The 21,409-nt window shown below is 38.2% G+C and overlaps 1 protein-coding gene across 2 annotated transcripts; it reads right to left on the bottom strand.

The window, feature by feature from the left end:
* Positions 1–591: 591 nt before the first annotated feature.
* Positions 592–20,224, bottom strand: sfxn4 (sideroflexin 4). 2 transcript variants are annotated; one of them, XM_003226645.4, is made up of 14 exons: positions 20,079–20,224; positions 19,017–19,082; positions 17,413–17,487; positions 14,688–14,714; positions 14,525–14,579; positions 12,916–12,941; positions 9,184–9,237; positions 9,008–9,094; positions 8,847–8,909; positions 7,471–7,561; positions 5,704–5,819; positions 3,871–3,956; positions 2,127–2,244; positions 592–833 (listed from the first exon to the last, which is right to left on the bottom strand). In XM_003226645.4, the coding sequence occupies exons 1-14, from the start codon at positions 20,184–20,186 to the stop codon at positions 756–758; spliced, it is 1,050 nt and encodes a 349-aa protein (XP_003226693.2). In that variant the 5' UTR covers positions 20,187–20,224; the 3' UTR covers positions 592–755. The 2 variants fall into 2 exon arrangements, with proteins under 2 accessions (XP_003226693.2, XP_062831720.1); XM_062975650.1 differs by lacking the exon at positions 8,847–8,909.
* Between the last annotated feature and the right edge of the window lie 1,185 nt (positions 20,225–21,409).

Genomic DNA, 21,409 nt, shown 5'->3' with positions numbered 1-21,409 from the left:
TCTACTCTTGATGATCTCCTACTCCACCCTTAAAAAACAGATGTTGAAGGAAACATGGTTTTGAAATGATGCTCTGCAGTACAGCTTTCAAATGACACATCTGTACAAGTGTGTGTGTATGAATATTGGGTATTTAGTCAGCAATTCAGAAAAGTGTCATTAGAAAGCATTGTGATTTCTGTATCCTAGATTGTCTCCCTTCACAACACTTTGACAGATGCTCTTTTGGCTTCTTTTTCTACCAAGAGTACAGTACTTGGTTTCATCTTCTCTGAAGCAGCAATATGGGGGCCACTGAGAAAAGAAACAAAGGAGTTTGTAAGGGCCATGCCAGTGCTGTTAGCGGCAAAAGAACAACATTTCTGCCCCTCCACTGTAGAAGTCTTAGTATAAATTGTATAACTTCTTTGAAGCTGAACTATTAAATCCTCTACACCAATTGCAGCACCATCAATTTCTTTAAAAGTTATCACAGTGTCCCCTTCTGAAGTTATTCAATTCAGTCATTAAAAGCAACAGTAGAAAAAGGGGATGAACGGACTTAAATTCTTTCTTCTTACAGGCTTTTAATTGTCAGAAATAGATGAATCATAAAATTAAGTCTTTATTTTGAGAGGCAGCAGTGATAGAACAGAAATTCAACATGATTTAGCTGTAATTACATGCACATTTGCATCCAAATACAGAGAAATAAAAAGGATGACTCCCTTAGATGCCGACTATTGTCCATAATAAGTTATCAAATTCCCAAATCATTACACTCCCCTGTTATAAAAGAATTCTGTTTCTTCAGTGGTAGAGATTATTTCAGGCTCAAGTTCATTTCTTTGTATCTGAAAAAAAAACACACAGAGCATTTTTACAACTTTCACATTATTACTGGCTTCTTTGTGTCACTTGAGTTCAATTTAGTACGAAAGGTTTGCAAATATATCATCTTTAAAGGTACGATCACCACCACCATATCCAAAGAACCAACCAATATCTTTTAACAGCAGGAAAGGAGGGAGGACCACTAAAAACCACAGCCTTATCTTTCAAATACAGTATGACCCCTGTATTTGTGGGACCAGTATCCAGTTTCATTTACCTGCCTTTTACAAAATTATAATCTCAAATATGTTCTTGATCCTTCAGGCAATTCAATGGCATGTTTCTGCCAGAAGCTGACCATAGAGTCATTCTGCAGGACCCAGCAATTTTCCAGATCCTCTAGCCAGCGCTTCTTAAACATTTCCACTTGTGATCCCTTTCAGTCCAAGTATTTACATGACACCAGGTATATATAGGTATATGAAATAGGCATAAAAATCAAGCATTTACAAATCAGAAGTTGCAACAGTTGTTAAAGAGGCTGATTTTGTTTTTTATGAAATACAGCTGAAGCATATTCTGTAGCGTCGACTGTAAACACTACAACAAATGTATGTAAATGTCTAAAACGGCCACCAGGTGACATTCAGAAATTTTTTACCTTTACCAGATTTTTCAGGACTGCAATACTGAGCTCAGAGGACCCCATTTGGGGTCAGGACCCACAGTTTAAGAAGTAGTGCTCTAGCCCAACTCTATGGTATGTTTTTATTAGAAGTAATTTTTCCATAGGATTTGCTATTACTCATAGTTTTGTGTATCCATGTAGAGCCCTTGGACAAAGCTCATTCAATACTTCTGCTCTAACAGTACAGTGCACAAATGTCAATAGCCCTATATTGTGTGAGTTTATAGATGACTGCTCAAAGAACCACAACTATAAGTAAGCGACTTATTCTTTTGGATTTTTTCCCTTTATGTTTGAATTATGTCGTGCCTTTGCCAAATTTCAACCAGGTGGTGACGTTTGGAAATCATGATTCCTCTCACATGATCCCTACACACTTAAGTGTTCTTCTATTTTCATTTCATCCACAAGTCTCATTGTAATTGTCTATTTCCAGGAAACAACTATTTGAGACTGGGAGCTGCTACCACTGAAATCCCAAGTGTACACGTGTATTTTGTGCATTTAGACAATCAGTTCAGGTAGATTTGAATCTTTCTGGGTTGTTTTGAAATTTTTGGACTGTCATTTGTCCTTTAAAAAATCAGCGATGATTAAAAGACAAAAACAGAACGATGAGAATTACCTTGCCCACCTGTGGCACCAAACTAAATGAAACAGGTATCATTGCTCCCAAGACTGAAACCATCATAATAGACCTTACTGGTGTCCAAACAAATGGATTCCGAAGGGCAGTGCTTGTGCTGAAAAGAATACAAGGGAAGATTATTACACAGCAAGGAAAACATTGCACCAGCCTGCAAGGAAAACACTGACTTCAACACTGCACCTGTTTGCAATGTATTTTTGGGTACTGAATTGGAAAAAACACAATAAAAATGGATCACACACAGTTCTTTCATAAATGTGATATTCTTTTCAGTTCAATTATTAGTTTTTATTAAGCATGAGCACTAATGTTCCAGTGCAACTTCTTTTAGTGCTATTGAATTAATTTTTGTATTGGTGAATTCATTCATATCAGTGAATCAAAATGTTCTGAAAGTCTATTAGATGATTTTAACCACTTCCGTACTGTTTACTCTTTACTCCTCAAAAAAATCTCATTGTTGTATGCCTTCAAGATGTTAACAAAGTTAACCAAGTACTCAGTCACATATTACAAAACAGACATGTCAAAGCAAGTTGTAAGAAAAACGGTATATGATAGAAGAAGACTCAGGTCATTTTTGGATTCGTTAAAATCAGACAATTCCTTTAAACTAGAAAACATTTCAACATGAGCCTCAGTTTTGCAAGACAGTGTATCTAGCTGTAGCATCACTATCACCAACACAAATAACAACAATACATTTTATTTGTTACCTGCTTCTAATGGCTCAAGACAGGGCACAACACAATCAAAACATATCGCCATAAAATAATTAACACATACAGTAAAACGCATTACTATAAAATACATATATTAAAACATTTTTTTCATGTCAGGAGCAACTTGAGAAAGTGCAAGTCGCTTCTGGTGTGAGAGAATTGGCCATCTGCAAGGACGTTGCCCAGGGAATGCCTGGATGTTTTTACCATCCTTATGGGAGGCTTTTCTCATGTCCCTGCATGCAGCTGGAGCTGATAGAGGGAGCATATCCGTGCTCTCCCCGGGTTGGATTCGAACTGGCAATCTTCAGGTCAGCAAGCCAACCTTCAAGTCATCAGTCCTGCCAGCACAAGGATTTAACCGACTGTGCCACCGAGGACCCATTAAATAATGAAACAGTATTTTTTTGACAAATATACTTTTGCTAAGAATCTTAAAATTATTACCACCTTCTTGACTCTGGGTCTCTTGTCATTCCTGGCAACAATTGCCAGATCTTCTCTCTCTGAAAATATCAAGCCTTGGCACAAACGAGAAAGTGTGCAATGACAGTCTGAGCTGCTATCACCAGCTCAGCATTGTAGGAAGACTGCCTGATATCTCCAGACATTTGGACAAGGAAGCAGATGTTCTAAAAGATCAAAGGTTTAATCTAGGACATCTCCTATTTCTGAATCTATACTGCCAGTTGTATTTGAAATTCTGCTGAAGGCACACTCAATTTTCCTAAGAAGCCTAATATTTTGCAGAAATAAATATGCAGATAATGAAAATGTAATGACTCTGCTTCTCAATCTAAAATGAAGCCCTCTTCTCTGATCTCTTAGCAAAAGTTCTCCTGAGAGGCAGAAGTAGGACAATCACTGCAGATCAGCTAGAATGAAGAGACTGTTTGTGGCTATTATGGCTGTTACACAAAGAACAAATGCTAGCATATGAATGGGATCTTCCATATGGGATTCATTTTATTCTGACACCTATTCTGACAATGCCTTACCGTTTCAGAAAGTGCAGCATGAAGTCTGGAATACATATTGCTGTGCCAAACAGGAGTGCTCTGGATAATGCTGTTTCTTTCACAGCCTAGGGAGTGACAAGAAACAAAAACACACATGGACAGATAAAAATTAAAATTAACACCAACATTCTCACCAGTGCTCTTGTATTTTCATAGAAAAGCCAAACAAAAGATCACATTTTTCTTTATACAGTAGAGTCTCACTTATCCAGCATGAACGGGCTGGCAGAACATTGGATAAGCAAAAATGTTGGATAATAAGGAGGGATAAAGGAAAAGCCTATTAAACATCAAATTATGTTATGATTTAACAAATTGAGCACCAAAAACATCATGTTTTACAACAAATCAACAGAAAAAGTAGTCCAAAACACTGTAACATTATGTAGTAAATACTGTATTTATGAATTTAGCACCAAAACATCGCAATATATTGAAAACATTGACTTAAAAAAACATTGGCTACTAACAAATTGACTACAAATAAAGATAGAACTGTATAAAATGAACTTTCAGTAGCAACATTGTCGGAAATAAATCCATAAAAAGTTCAATGCTTGCTGCCTAGAGAAACAGCTGTGGATCGGGGCGGGAGGCAAACTGCATTGGATAATCCAGAACATTGGATAAGCGAATGTTGGATAAGTGAGACTCTACTTTATTAGTTTTACAAGAGTCTCACATAGGTTTACTGACAACCATGTGGAATATTATGGCAAGACTTACTTGTATATACTATATTTAGATCTATAACTTGTCCTATATTCTTTTTTAACAGACAGTCTTGGGTGTTCTTCACTATGAGAGATACACTAGATCTTGAAAAGTTGTTTTTTGGACTACAACTGTCACAATCAGAGAATCTAAAAAAGGAACGTTTGATTTCTAAGCAGAATATCAAGGACTTTTATCATCTGTGTTTCCATTATATGAATGACATTTCTTAAATACATACACAGGTAGCTCCTTACTGGAACAGGGAAGTGTCCCCATTAATTTTGAGAGTTAGCTCCCACCATCCCATGCTATGGTCCAGCGAGATACATGTGGTGTAAAGGACCATCAACCTGGGACAAATGGGAAGTAATCTCCAGAGCCTGTTTCATTAGCAAATATCCACATGATCAGATACAGAGAAAGCAACCAAAACCATGATATTGCTGTTGAATTTGAGATATTTTAACACAAAATGGGGGGATATTATTCTCATTGAGCATGCTTTCCTTTTCAAAGGAAGCTGTCCTGCCAGGGCAAATGAATGGACATTCAGAGAAAATGGGAAGTCACCTGCAAAAGGAATGGTGGGGAGAGGTTGAGAAGGTGTCCCAAGGAGGTGTGGACAGAAAGAAGAAAAGGAAGAACAAGGTAAGTGCACTTCTTGGCACCAAAGCCATAGAGGGCAGTTCATTGAGGCAGCAAAGAAGGAGAATGCTGGACATGCGAGTGGCAGACTAAGGGTGCATCTACACTGCAGAAATAATGCAATTCCACACCTCTTTAACTGTCATGGCTTAATGCTATGAAATTATGTGAGTTGTAGTTTTACAAGGTATTTAGCCTTTCCTTTCAGAAAAGAAGGTGCCTTACCAACCTACAAATCCAGAATTCCATAGAATAAAGCCATGGTAGTTAAAGTGGTGTCATAACTCCACACTGTAAATATACCCTAAGATTATCCTTCCATCCCAAAAAGTGACTGAAACAGAACCAAAAATATGATAGTTGGCTGATGATGTCACTCAGAATAGACAATATGAGTTAAAATGGATTGTTGCATTGGAGTAGATTAGAAAAATGATTTCCTCCACTGACCTTTTCTCCTGCCCTCTGGGACACGCCAACGACTTTGCCTTTGCTATCCATTATCTTAATCCCATTCTCAAACTCCACGGACCTGATTACAGTTACATTAAATGCACACAGGATGGCTGTAACGAAAGGGAAAGAAAGATTTGTTACTCAGGGAAGCATTTTAGGCTGAGTATTCTTTATCGAAAATGTATAGTAGTCGTATGGGCTTTAAATCTGGGACAGGGGAGAAGAAGCAGAGTAGTGGATATGGAGCATTACATTATGTCCCTGAATACAGGACATTAGCCATTGCATTTGTTATTTAACAATTTTGGTTACTAAAGCTGAGCTCAAATACTGCAGAGAAAGCAAAGAAATAAATTTCTTGATTCACAGACAAAGAGGAAGGTGGAAAAATTGCCAAAATATTGGTGCTAGCAAAGCACTACACTAAAAGGAAAGGAGGCATTTCTAGGTGAAAGAAGCCCATAAAGCAGTCCTGAATTCGAAATCATAGGTAGCACAACTGATACAGTTATGTTTGCAACAGGTCACAGGAAGCATGGAAAAGGTCTATCAATCACCAAGCCCCAGGCCGAATCTTAACATAGTAAAAAGGATGGGAATCTTTTGCTATTGGAAACGTTCTTGTTGTTGCATTCCTTCAAGTTGTTTCCAACCTAAGGCAACTCTAAGCTGAAACTATTGCAGGGTTTTCTTGGCAAAATTTGTGCTGCTGTGTTTTATGGGATTTTAAATCTTATTATGTGATGTTTTTAGGTGAAAGTGTGTAAATTTATGTTTATATTGTCATCGTTTTATATGCTTGTGTATTGTGTATTCTATATGCACCTTAGAGTGCTTTTCTGAGCTACCCTGAGTTCCTTCGGGGAGATGGTGGTGGGATATAAATAAATTTTATTATTATTGTATGACACAGCAAACAAGATAGATGTGCTGGATTTTGTATCACAAAATCACAAGTCGAACACTTCCCAAGTGTCTAGGACTGTGTGATGTATTTTCGGATGATGCATGCAGATCCCAATAGGGTGGCTTTTTGCAGTTGGCAGATCGTAATTTTGTCAATGTCTATTGTTTCCAAATGATATTATTATTATTATTATTATTATTATTATTATTATTATTATTATTATTATTATTATTATTATTATTGTATTTGTTTGGAAGTGGTTTGCCATTGCCATCCTCTCAGGCTGAGAAAGTTTGATTTATCCAAGGCCATCCAGTGGGTTTCACAGACAAGGGATTCAAAACCTCATTCCAGAGTCAATGTCCAATTTTCAAACCACTACAGACTTCATAGTAAACTGGCCACGTTTTTTTTGTGATTTATTTTTCTCCAATGACACAGCTCCCAAGAAAAATTTCTGGAACACTCTGTTAAATTATTGTTTTAAATGTTTTTAATTGTTTTAATGTATTTTATAATTCTATAATATGTTTATTTCAATTGTACATTGTTTTAAGGCATCTAATAGTTGCCTATGTGTAAAGCCGCCTTGAGTCCCCTCTGGGGTGGAGAAAGGTGGGGTAGAAATGCCGTAAATAAATAAATAAATATTTCTAAGAGGTTTAGTTGCTATTTTGACAGAAACATACAATGCACGGAAGGAAGAAAAGTTAAAACTTTACATGCTAAGGAGCAATTATCCCGGCTGGAAGTAAAGAAGCTTAACTGAGGAAAACCACTGCAATTCCTACTCCTTATCATAAAAGAGTAAAAAAAATGATCTTCAACCTGCTGTGTGCTTCTTGACTACTCACCTGTAAGTGGACCTGGTATCACATTCCTGAAGAGAAATTGTATAGAAGGGCTCTGTGGTTTATACCGCAGCATTAAATAGTGAGGAAGAGTCTAGAAAGAATAGGTTGTGTTAAACAACCATTTAATTTTCCATGCCACTCAAAAAATGGAACACCACAAAGGAAAATAAGATAAAGAAAGCAAGAATATGACAAAGAAACTTAAAGACCAGGATTCTGCAATTTGGGTTCATACTGCAAGTTAACAGAACTATAAGACCACAGAAAACCAAAGGGTCAATTAAGCCAGGACATAAGACTCACTGATTTCATGGAAGATAACTACAATTAACCTTTTTTCTAGTTTTAGGACATCTGTACTTGTGGAAAGTAGCCTCGACATGACACCTCACCACCAATATCCTATATATGTCAGTTACACCACTAAACAGCACACACTGAGCTACAAGATCTGAAGAAGGATCCAAAGTGTGTTTGGCTAAAACACATTTAAAATACCCTCTTCTGACATTCCCACTGGAAAAAGGAAGATTGGGGATGGTACCAGTACACAACAGTGATAGGCAGAATTGGTGAATATAACCTCAGGCATCAGGTACCATTAAATAATATCTAAATAGAACTCAATATACTTCTAGATCCAAGCCAAGGTTACTTATTTTTGTTTACAAATCCATAGCTATTAAATTGAAGTTGAAAACCAACGACAAGAGATGATTTTCCACTAATTTTTACAATTAATAAAGTGGTCTTCTAACTGTACTTCATACATTTATAAAGTTAGCCTTCCACATTTGCAGGTTGGACTTTTACAGATTTGATTATTTACAGACACAATTAAAATGTTCCCTCTAGAATATGTAGCTCCTATTGTGTAACTCTATGGTCAACTTCTGCTGGAAGTTGACTGCAGTTATGGTAAAGGACCTAGATCGGTGGTGTACAAACTTTTGGTCCAGCTCCCAGAAGGCTTGGCCAGATTGTCCGCTGCTCAGGAATTCTGGGAGCTAAAGGGACCAAAGGTTGGATACCACTGATCCAGAGAATCCTAGAAATAATGCTTCTCCAGGAATCTCTAGAGAAGTGGTTCTCAACCTGTGAGTCCCCAGGTGTTTTGGCCTACAACTCCCAGAAATCCCAGCCAGTTTACAAGCTGTTAGGATTTCTGGGAGTTGAAGGCCAAAACATCTGGAGACCCACAGATTGAGAACCACTGCTCTACATCCTCCAGTGTGATTATATGGTAAACTTTCCACAGATATTTAGCTCAGAGTTGTGTTGGAGAACCTAGATTTCTAGAGAAGTGTACTTTCAGGTTAAAAAAAGATAGTATTTTTTTCAATTTGTGGTTTTTTGAGAAATTGAGAAATACCTACTCCCATGCAGGCAGAATATGTGATGGCTCCAATGCTGACAAGCAGCTGCTTGTAGGGAAACGTCTAAAAGCAAAAATGCACAACCAATAAGAGCATATTCATTCATCCCAAGGTACAGACAACTCATGCCATCCTGTGATTTAAAAATAACAGTCTTCAACCTTTTTAGTAGCATCGTCGCTGGCTTCTGTTCCAGAGTAATTCCCATTTGCCAAGGTGAATCCACCAATGTACGAATGGAAAAGGTACTGAAAAAGAAGAAAATACACAAACATACTTAGTAAATTAATTAACAACAGAGTGATATGTCAAAACAAAATAAAAGGCTTTTTGTTACCTGCCAAATAAATGTTTGGGTATTTCCTCTGTGTAGTAATGAAGTAGCAACGACCTGGGAAGAAGAATTTCATGATGAGAGAGTGTCCAGGCATTTTCAGAAAACTACATGTCAATATCAACCATTCAAGACAGTGAAGATGATAATCTTGTTTTGTTATGTCACATAAAGCAGGAGCACACAATCTTTTTTGTCCCCAAAGACTACATGAAATCTTGCCTTGGGGGTCTCCCATCTGCCTTCAGTGAGCCTTTTTCTCACTGGAAGAGAGCAGATAGATTATGGTATGTGTTGTTTGCCTTCATGTCATTTCCAACTTATGGCAATCCTCTAAGGCAGGGGTTCTCAAACTGTGCTCCACGGAGCCCTTGGGGCTCCTTGGATGACAATGAGGGGCTCAGCAGCACTTCTTCCCCCTCCACCTTTTTCCTCCTGAGAAATGCAAAAAAATTAAAGGTTTAAGCTTCCAGAAACAACAGCAGCAGCAGAGCATCCTCTCAGGGCACAGATCCTTTTCCCCCTGCCTCCCCAGTTGCAGAATCTTTTTCTCGCCACCCAGACCCTTTTCCGTGTCTCCCTCGCTGACCAGACTCTTTTTCTTGGTGCACAGACACCCCCCCCCCCCCACACACACACACACTTTCTTAGCTTTCAAAACCCCATTTCCCTCCCACTCCTCAGGGGGTGTTTTGATTGTGTTTTTCCTGCATGGCAGTAGTGGGTTGGACTGGATGGTCTCTGGGGTTTCTGCTATTATTATTATTATTATGATTATCATCATCGTTATCATCATTATTACAAAGGCTGGATGGCCATCTGTTGGAGGTGTTTTGATTGTGGTTTTCCTGCATGGCAGAAGGGGGTTTGACTGGGTGGCGCCGGGGCTCTTCCACTGAAATACTATTAAGGTTAATTTGGTTAAAATTGTTGTTCATTTTAAATATTGTATTGTCCTTTCTTTTCTTTTGCATTGTGTGAATGCAAAACACTCTCCATTCATCTGCCACTGGGTTGGCCATGCCTAATACACGATATATATACTTGAGTATAAGCTGAGTTTTCAGCCCTTTTTAGCTTATACTTGAGTGAGGGTCCTGGTGCCAGGACCTTCATCTATGCACAGCAGCCCAGCTGGGAGAGCGGAGGAGAGGTGCCTTCCTCTTCTCTCTCGGAGCTCTCTCCTCTCCTTTCGGCGCGCACCTTCCTCTCCTCAGTTTTTCCCACTTTCTCCTTTCCCACCTCAGTTTTTCCCCACTTTTCCAGCATCTTTCTCACCCCAGTCTTCCCTTTTTTATTTATTTACAGTATTTATATTCCGCCCTTCTCACCCCGAAGGGGACTCAGGGCGGATCACATTACACATATAAGGCAAACATTCAATGCCTTAACATAGAACAAAGACAAGACAAACACGGGGCTCCGAGCTGGCCTCGAACTCATGACCTCCTTGCCAGAGTGATTCATTGCAGCTGGCTGCAGCTGGTTGCTCAACAGCCTGCACCACAGCCCGGCCCATATATTATCTAAGTGTTGCATGACAAGTACATTTTATGAGGCATAGAAAAGAAATAGAAATTAAGGTTGTAGAATTAACTGCATCATTTCAAATTGCAAGGAGAAAATAACATTTTTAATAAAAAAGAGTTATATGGCACCTCAAAATTTTTTGGCATTGTTTCTGCATGTCATCAAATCATTTTTGACTCGTGGTGATCCTATCACAAGGTTTCTTGTTAAGAGGGAGATTATCCTCACGCTCTGAGGTCGAGTACATATATCTTGCCCATGGTCACCCAGTGGGTTTCCTTGGCCAAACGAGAATTCAAACTGGCTTTTTCTAGGTTCCCCCTTCCTACCCCACTCTATACTATCCCCAGCCCCTCTCTCCTACTTTTCCAGCTCCCTTTCCATCCCAGCCTTTCCCAGGTTCCAGTCTCTTTCCCATTTTAGTATTACCCCGTTTCCTACCAGTTTCCCACTTCCTAACCCCTCTTTCTCACCCCAGTCTTTCCCTCTTTCCCATCTCAATCTTTCCCACTTCTCCACTTGCCCCCTTCCCACTCCAATCTTTCCACCTTTCCAGCCCCCCTTTTGCAGCCCAGTCTTGCTCATTTGGCAATCTTCCTTTCCCCATCCCAGTCTTTCCCAGCTACCCCTCTTTCCCACCCCAATTTCCCCAGCTTTTCCCAATCCCTCCTCACACGCTAGACTGGGGTCTTTCTCACTTTTCCAGCACCCTTTTCCATCCCAACCATTCCCAGTTTCCAGCCCCCCTTTCACACCTCAGTCATTCCCTGTTCCCCAGTTGCCCCCTTCCCATACCAATCTGTCCTACTTTTCCAGCTACCTTTTTCCACCTCATATTTTCCCATTTTTTTCAACCACCCCCTTCCCATTCCAATCTTTTTCCATTTCCAGTCCTTTCCCTTCCCAAGCCAGGCTTTCCCATTTTTCTTTATTCATATACACACAGTATTTTCCCCAAAACGTATACCGTAGTTAAAATAAACTATAGTGATTATTTGATTATTGTTGTTGTTGTTACATTTATTATTTCTCTCTATTTATTATTATTTTATTACATTTATTATTTTACTGGGTTGTTGTATGTCTTTCAGGCTGTGTGGCCATGTTCCAGAAGTATGACGTTTCGCCCACATCTATGGCAGGCATCCTCAGAGGTTGTGAGGTATGGACTGTTATTATTGTTATTATATTTATTTTACTCCATCATGATTGTTATTGCATTTATTATTTTATTATATTTATTATTATTATTACATTTATTATTTTACTCTGTTATCATTATTATTACATTTATTACATTACTCTATTTATTATTGTTGTTATTACATTTATTATATACTCTATCATTATTTTTATTATTACATTTATTATTTTACTCTATTTAATATTATTGGAAGGATGCGTAATCACATTTACACTGAAGAAGGTTAGAATAACGATTTAATCAAAGCTGGACAGTCTTATCTTAAATTACAGTTTTATGTAAATATTCAAAAACATTTAATCTACTGATGCCTCAGTTAATGTAATTTTATTGGTATCTATTTTTATTTTTATGTTTGAAATTTACCAGTAGCTGCTGCATTTCCTACCCTCAGTTTATACTTGAGTCAGGCCTGTAGCCCGGGGGGGGGGGGGGGGGGAATTAGGGTTCAAACCACCCCCAAATTTTTTCAGATTAAAAAAAAAACCTGGTTTACTCATGTATTTTAACTGGTTAACCAAATCCCCATGCTAAAGCTATGAGATGCAAAAAAACTAAGAGTCCCTCCAGGCACTATCTCAAGCAGATATTGACAGGCCTGTAGCTGGGGGTGGAGTTAGGGGTTCAACCCCCCCAAAATTTTCAAACACCCCCCCCCCCGAATTTTTTTTCTGGCTACGGCCCTGACTTGAGTCAATAAGTTTTCCCAGTTTTCTGTGGTAAAATTAGGTGTCTTGCCTTATATTCAGGTCAGTTTATACTCAAGTATATACAGTATACATAATATACTATATACCATTTCTTGGGGCACCACGTCTGAAAAAGTTTGGGAACCCCTGCTCTAAGGTGAACCCATCACTGGGATTTCTAAACAAAATTTGTTCAGGGGGAGTTTGCCTTTAATATGCCATTTACTGAATCTGCAGGTTTTACAACATAGCAAGAAATTACTAAGAACTTAATTGCCGACAAACCCTCTGGAAACTTCCATGATTACTCACCAGTGGAGCAGTAAGGGGCAGGAAAGCTTTAAAGAGAGGGAGAGAAAGAAGGAGAAAGCCCTGTTTATGAATTCAATAAAATAAATTGTTCTTGGGAGATTAACAGTAACAAGCACAAAATTAACACCAGGAACTCCAACAAAGCATAAAACCTGATTTTGTTTCTCAAGCCGAGGTTGATGAATTTGAAGTGTATAATTCGGCTCAAAAGGGCAGTGTGACCCTAGCAGTCATCCAAAGCAAGAAAACTAACTGGAAGCTACAGTTCTAGGGACAACTGTTCTCAGGGAAGAGCTGTGGTAAAGTGGTTTGCATTAAAAGGAAGCAAAGGTTGTGCCAGGTAACTGAAGAAGGGGCCGGCATGAAAGGTATGCCTGTGTGGATTCGGTTTTAAGTTATGTTGGCTCTGTATTTCACAAGCACAAATAGTTTAGCCACCAGGAGCAAATCCAAACAGAACACAGTCCAGCATCAAAGCCAGACAGAACCAAATACATGAAGATGGGTGTATTTTATGAGCTGAGTAAATGTCGGACTTGACCGTGTGGCGCAAAAAATGTTGATTAATCCGAGTGTTTCTCTCCAAAACAACAAATCTATGAAATTCAAGTATTGCCATTTCAAGAAAGTGCAAAATACTAGGCATCACATGGTGAAAGTGAATCATGAATCACCAAGATTTACATTACCTATTTATATCCTTTATAGGATTGCTCCCTACTTTCAAAGAATTCAATTTCTGGAATTATCTTACACAAAATAAGAGAAATTTCTTCAGATCATCAGAAATTTGAGCCAGTTTAGAAATTAGGTCCTTGTGTGAATAAACACTGCAAAAAAGCCCCTCAATTCAATCTTTTAAACAGCTCCTTTTACAAATGCTGCAAAGCAATTACAGGGTGAGTATCCCTGATCCAAAATGCTTGGGACCAGAAGTGTTTTGGATTTCAAATTTTTCAGATTTTGGAACATCTGTATTTGCATATACATGTGTAATGAGATATGTTGGAGATGGAAGCCAGCTCTAAACAAAAAATTCATTTATGCTTCATATTCACCTTATATACACAGCCTAAAAGCAATGTTATAGACAATATTTTTAATAATGTTGTACATTAAATAAAGTCTGTGAACAATGAACTATCAGAAAGCAATGATGTCACCATCTTGGCCACCCATGCAAACAAATTTGGAGGATTGTGAATTTCACACTAAGGGATACTTGACTGTATTGTTAACTTCAACACTTCAAAAATTATCAGTCAGGGTTTTAGAAAAGTATGTTTTCTCAAAAAAGTAAGCAATAACAGTATTTTAAAGAAAATAAAGCAAGAAGGATACATGGCATTCACATTCAGGAGTTACCAACCACTGTACCTGGGAGTACTAGAAACATATAAACTAAAATTGAGGTTTTCACATCTTAACCCTCATTCAAGGATCATGCAACAATTCTTAAAGGTTACATGTTGCAGGTAATAAAAGTGTTCAAATAACCACCAGCATGAGTGCCAATGCTATGATTCATTCGCTGAACAGTATTGTTATTATCCATATAACAGACCATAAATGTAGTTATACTGAGTTTTCAGCAAAAATGGATACTGACCTGGTGGCCTAAGTGCAATAGGAATTGTATCACCACTGCCAGGGTGTACGGAGGACTTTGGAAAGAAAAGCAAACACAAAACCACAAAAGATTAGAAAAGCATTTTTAAAAGATAGGTGGAAATATATATTAAACAATTTTAAAACATTTTATAAAAACTTACCAGATTTAGTTGCCAAGCTTCTTTTAGCTAAACAATTAGAAATCAGGATTTTAGAAATATTTCAGATTCTCCTTAATTTAAGTTTCCCAGAACTATTTCTAAACATTTTTGCAACCACAGCCAACAAACAACTATCAACATCTAGATCAGAGCTCATTATTTTTAGTGTGCTGTTTTTAACAAGGGATGACACAATTCAAATGTAACATAACAAGTAGGAATAACATTTCTTTTTTATGTGTAACAAGCAAGTTTTCAATGTTACTTTTTAATTCTTTTAAGTGCATTTTGCCAGATTTCAGAACTATCTTTTTTCTGTTTAGTCCAGGAAACTCTATAATAGGCTCATCATGAATCAGAAATGACTTAAAGGCTCACAACAACAATAATACATAGAGGTAATGGAGGCTGAAGAAGGCTCATCTAGGCAAACTGTTCTGTGTCATTTCCACTGTAGTATTTTGAAAATGTTGTCATCTACAGAGGCTAGACAATTTTTAAAGAAATAGTCAAAGCAGCCTGCGGTGTCCCATAAGGATAGATCATGTCCTAGTTAATGCAAAAAGAATAAAAGCAGAAATAAAGTTGTATTGTGATACTATATTCAAAATATTTTTTAAAAAAGGAGCAGACATTCCACTAGAATTAAGGAAGTTCACAGTCAGGGAGAATTTCCTCCTGAAACCAAGATGATGGTTACTCCTCCTGATCATGAATCTACCACCATTATTTTCCTACCACTTGAAGTAAAACTGGTCTTAATATTTCTTCTTGATATTATGGACTAAGGCAATGGCTCTAAGAGCAATTTTCATATCAAACAAAACAAAAAAAATTCATCTGTCTACTAGTGTAATCTTCTTCAGTCTGATGGTGTTCTGGGCTATAATGTTCAATGTTGCTAACTGCTAACCACCTTCAAAGAAGCTGTCAGGTGCAAAGTAGAAAAGTCAATTTTCAGAAGGATGCCCTGCTGCAACATCTACAGAAGATCAAAACCAGTAATCTATACATGCCATATGACTTGGAACCCAAATAAAGTATGTTTGTTAATAAGATTGACAAGCCAAATTTTATATGTAGGACACATAAATGTTACTCCTATGGCCACTTGCAATCCTGCTTGGCTAGCTATTTCTAAGGCTCAAAAAGGTTTGTCAGGTACTGACCACATTCACATAAGAGAGTAAGCTATGATTACTCCTAAATCCCAACCAAGAACTTCATACTGGATGGTGGATAGCATATGTATGCAGGGAAGATTTTATTCCTTTGTTGTTGTTGTTGTTGTCTGCCTTCAATTCATTTTTAATTAATAGAAACACTATCACGTGTTTTCTGGTACTGAGAGTATTTCTTTATTTACTTATATGCCATATTTATATCCCGCCCTTCTCACCCTGAAGGGGGCTCAGAGCGGCACACATAAAGGCACAATTTGATGCCATACAACACATATCCTGGCAAATAAAACATATACCTTAAAAACATATACCTTAAAAACATTAAAAACATTTCAGCATCAAAATTACTAAAATCACATAGTCCAGGCCGTTTCAGTTATCATTGCACCATTCCAAAATTCACATACTGAACTGATAGCTTAACCAAAAGCTTGGTCCCACATCCACATTTTCCGTTTTTTTTCTTAAAGGTCAGAAGAGAGAAAGCTGGTCTGATCTCACTGGGGAGGGTGTTCCACAGCCAAGGGGCCACCACTGAGAAGGCCCTGTCTCTCATCCCCACCAATCGCACCTGCGAGGGAGGTGGGACCGAGAGCAGGGCCTCCCCAGACAATCTTGATCTCTGAGATGGTTCATAGAGGGAGATACGTTCGGACAGGTATGTGATGTGTCAAGATCACCCAATAGGTTTTCATGGCCAAGCAGGGATTCAAAGCTGGTCTCTAGACTCATAGTCTACCATGTTTGTGCTCCTGTGTTATTGAACTTCAGCCAAAACAGCCATATGGTTTAAACTCTAAAAGATTTATTTGGTACTAGCTTTTGAAAACTCCAACCCACACAGTAAGGGCACATTATTGTAATCTGATGAAGTAGGACAGCCATTTGCAAAAGTTTATACCTTTAAAAATGGCTAGTCTTCATGGTGAATGGATCTATATGCATTTTTCAAGAGAAGCAGAAGGAACATTTCAGTTTCATGCAATCTTCACTTCATGATTCAAATTAAGACTGCCAGATTTTGACCCCCCACCCAAAATTCATGCCAATGCTGTACTCCCATGGATCACTTGATGTTTTCCACAAACTAATGGAACTAACACATCTGCACAAGACAGGGTCAATGCATAGGGCCACATCCATACAGTTCAAGCACTAGTTGTGTAGAAGGTAGTCAAGGGTTGAAACAGGAAAGGGGCCATATTGCTGGCTCAACTCCTGAGAATTCATCTCAGGTGCCCAACATCTAGATATTATGCATGGACTTCTGGAAAAGAATTAGAATTGGGCTTCACTTACGGAGACCTAGGTTCAAGTTTGATGTGGACTGCCTAGTTCAGTGTCAACCTAGCTAAACAGGTTTTGGAAATAAATGAGGAATGTGCATTTATTTATTTATTTATTTATTTACAACATTTCTACCATTTATTTACAACATTTCTACCATTTATTTACAACATTTATATTGCGTAAACAATAAGTAACACTTTGACATAGGAACATGTGAATATTGTTATTTCTGTAAGAAGAATGTCAAATACCTTTTTGTCCTCTAAGGACTCTGTAATCTTTTCTCCTTTGTTCAGTAAAAGTATTTTGGCATTGTCAATTTTTTCCTGTATTCAAAATAAGTACCAAAAGAAACACAACTAAGTTACCTTTTTATATACACTTTCCTGCTGTAGTAGCTAGTCTTCAACCTTATGTTTTGAGGATATAAATCCTAAATCTCTGATCTAATCTACCTGCACCAGGGCTACATTATTATTGTTTTAAACAGGAAAATCACAACATTAGGGAAGCATTTAAAACAGAAAATCAGCATACAGAAATAAGTGAACTCTCATACCCCGAACCAATGCTTTGATCAGAACTGCTCCAGAACTTCGGGAGTTTGTTACAGAATACTAACTGAATAATATTATTCTTTCTTCAAATACAGTAATTATGATTCTGCATCTGAAAATGGCAGCCCTTGCTCTTCCTGTTCCTCTCAGAACACCGAAGGCACGAGTACAGAAACTTCGGCTGTCCCAATGTTTTGGACTTCGGTTTCCATAATACCTTATCATTGGGTGAGGCTGCTGAAAGATGAAGTCCAAAACATCTGGACAACAAAAGGCTCCTAGCCCTTACTCTAATTTATACTCATTATACAGTACATTTTCATGTATTCCATGTATATCTTATATTTCTTCCACAAGAAAACTCAAGCAGGGATCATTCCGCTGTTTGCATGTTTAGCAAAATACTATCTGATTACAATTTTGGCAATTTTGCCTGTGATTACGGTGCCAATGACACATTTGGAGGGTCAAATTGCCGCTGAGTGAATGAAACTAATCTGGTGAATGGACAGGATAATGAAATTGAAAAGACAGAATGGTCATTGTTCAGGATTGTGTATCTGGGACTCCAAATAAGTAATAAGGGTCAACAGTGAGTTAGGAAAAAGTGCAATATCACATTTTATGCTATGTGCCACAGTTGAATACAGAAAAAAACCATATTCACAGAGAATAAATTCCTTGACTTATCTGTTGGAACATAAAACCTGAGATAATAGTGAACCCTATTGAAATGAATGACTTTAGGTGGTAGTTGGTCACAGAATCACACAGGAGGGCCCAAGGGAGTCAATACCAGTTGGCAGTCCTATTAAGGTCTTTGTAATGCATGTGGGAAAAATCCAAGCTGGAGTAAGGCAACCTTAAAAGGACAAAAAAGGGACCCTTTGAAGAAGGTAGTAACAAAACGTGCTTCTCTAAGATCAATAGTGACCACTTTCAGCTTATTCTGTCACCACACTGTCAACTGACAGGTTAATTAATAACTTAACTAGTTATCCAACCCAAGCCAAATGTTTATGCTAGTGAAATAATTTCCAATTGCTAATACTTAACATTATCAAATTAATGTTTGAACTTAACTTCCAAGCTTTGTCTTTAACTATACTTAATAAGAACGCAAATACTTTTTAAAACATATTAAGGCTGGCCTTTAGCTATTAACTGCTTTTCACAAGAGGGTTTTCTTAAATTGGGAAGAGTACACTTTACTTTTATTCTATATTATGTTTTCAAAGTGCCTTAAACTAGTTATTTCTAACTGACTAAATTATATAATTTTAATGCAGAGGACTTACATTGGATGCAAGTAAGAGTAATGGGTCCAAGATGTCTGCCCAATGACGAAATCTTTGGAAAAAAGTCTAAAGAAAAAAATTCAACCATTAGAAAATATAGCAATTTCATACGGTCATAATTCCGGAAGGTAGTCGAAGTTAGATGGTAGATCCATCACCCCAACCAATATAGCCAATAGTGAGGGAATATATTTGCATATTTTCGAACTATGAGGTTGGCAGAAGCTGGGGCTAACAGCAGGCGCTCACTCCGCTCTCCAGATTCGAACCTGTGACCTTTCGGTCCGCAAGTTCAGCAGCTCAGTGCTTTAACATGCTGTGCCACTGGGGGCTCCATAATATATAATTTTAATTAATATTATTATATTGTATTATTAGAAGTATTATATTGTATTACAATATTATTATCAATATTATATGCATATAAGGTGGCAAAGTGTGTTAAAGCGCTGAGCTGCTGAACTTGCGGACCAAAAGGTCCCAGGTTCAAATCCCGGGAGCAGAATGAGCGCCCGCTATTAGCCCCAGCTCCTGCCAACCTAGCAGTTCGAAAACATGCAAATGTGAGTCGATCAATAGGTGCCACTCTGGCGGGAAGGTAACGGCGCTCTATAGTAATGACCTTGGAGGTATCTACGGACAACACCGGCTCTTTGGCTTAAAAATGGAGATGAGCACCAACCCCCAGGGTCTGTCACGACTGGACTTAACGTCAGGGGAAACCTTTACCTTTACCCTTACAATATATTATATTATTATATATTATTATATATTATATTGCATATATATATATATATATATATATATTAGCATAGCATGTTACTGCGGGGAGGAGCCTCCAACTGATGACACAGGAGACAAGGTGGAACAATGCACCCAACCTTCCCCTTTGCAAGCCCATGCTCCTCCCCACCTGACCTTTGCAGGTGAAACCTTGCATGCAAGCAAAGCAGAGATGAAGCCAACCCCTAGGAGGAAAAAACAGGGGTTCTTCCTCCTTCCCTTCCTCCCTCTCTCTGAGACCCAGCCCTCCAACAGGGCACCGCTTTGCTCCTGGCATACTTTGCCTTCGCTCCTCCAGAACTCCAGATTCAAATCCATGGGGCTGGCTCTGCCGGAAAGCGCCTGGCCCGGAAGCCGCGTAGGCTCCGCCCCTGCCCATGACGTCATGGACCGCTTGGCTTAATACAACCCCGGCCTGCTCCTTGCACGCCTCGAAGGAACTGCTTCCATTGCTGTGGCTCCATGCTAATGGAACCCTGGGAGTTGCAGTTTTGCAAGGTCTTTAGCCTCCTCTGCCTGAAGTTCCTGGTGCATCACCAAATACAACTCGTAGGATTCCATAGCCATGGCAATCTGCATTCATTCTACTATGTAGATGCACTTCAAGGCTCCTCAGCTAGGAGATGGTTGGCACTGATGCAGGTTGAGTCCCAACTTATCTGAAATTCTTGGGATCAAAAACCCCTGAGATTTCAGGATTTCCCCTCCTTGATTTTGCCACATATTCATGGATATTCACATTTGTCAAAAGTATATGTGCCCAGAAACTGGATATAGCTATTTTCCAATATTGACAGCTCTAGTGCAGATATCTATACAAGCTGGATATGTACTTTTTTTAAAAAAAGCAAGCTGAAACTCACAACCATCAGGTGAGTGTATCATTATAGAAAAATGATCAGTGATCCAACCATCCTTGATATCCATCTTCCAGAATCTAGATAACTTCATTTTGTTTTCCTCAAGTATATTTAATTCATTGTTGCAGTTTCACAGAAATACTATGGATGTTTTCAGAAATAAGCTCTTTTAATTCATAGAATCATTAATGATTTTTCAACCGGTAATTACAAATAACCCACTGGTAATTTGAAAATTCCCATCCTAAGCAAAACTATACGAAGTTGCTACATATCATGAATTATTTGAACATTACCAGCAAAGCCTTTGGTTCACAGCTTCATTTTTTGTTTATTTCTAAATTAACAGAACCAATTTCACCCCATTAATTATTCAAATATATTTGACAGCCCATATTCATATAATAGTTGCATGAGGTTAAATACTTCCTTGCTGTAATTACAGGGACAATTCACACGAGAACAGAAGATGTTATTTCTAAATTTTAGAATAGCTCGGACTGATGAACCATACAGCGCATCTCTGAATGCAAAGAATTGCATTTCTGAATGCAATTTTCAGAATAGGTCTCATTTTGCACCAATTGAATATATATCTGTATGCCCTGTCATACTATGTCCGGAGGAAAAGAGAGGGGCAGAAAAAAATTTGAGATGGAAATAGTCTCATAAAAGTAGACCTCAGGCCACAATGCACTGTGATGTAACATAAGAAAAACAGTAGTTGGGTGAAGCAAGGCTTGATAAGCA

This window comes from Anolis carolinensis, chromosome 3 (genome assembly GCF_035594765.1).
Source record: "Anolis carolinensis isolate JA03-04 chromosome 3, rAnoCar3.1.pri, whole genome shotgun sequence".
Taxonomy (NCBI): domain Eukaryota; kingdom Metazoa; phylum Chordata; class Lepidosauria; order Squamata; family Dactyloidae; genus Anolis; species Anolis carolinensis.
The sequence above is the reverse complement of the archived record's forward strand: the minus strand, read 5'-3'. Positions and strand labels throughout refer to the sequence as shown.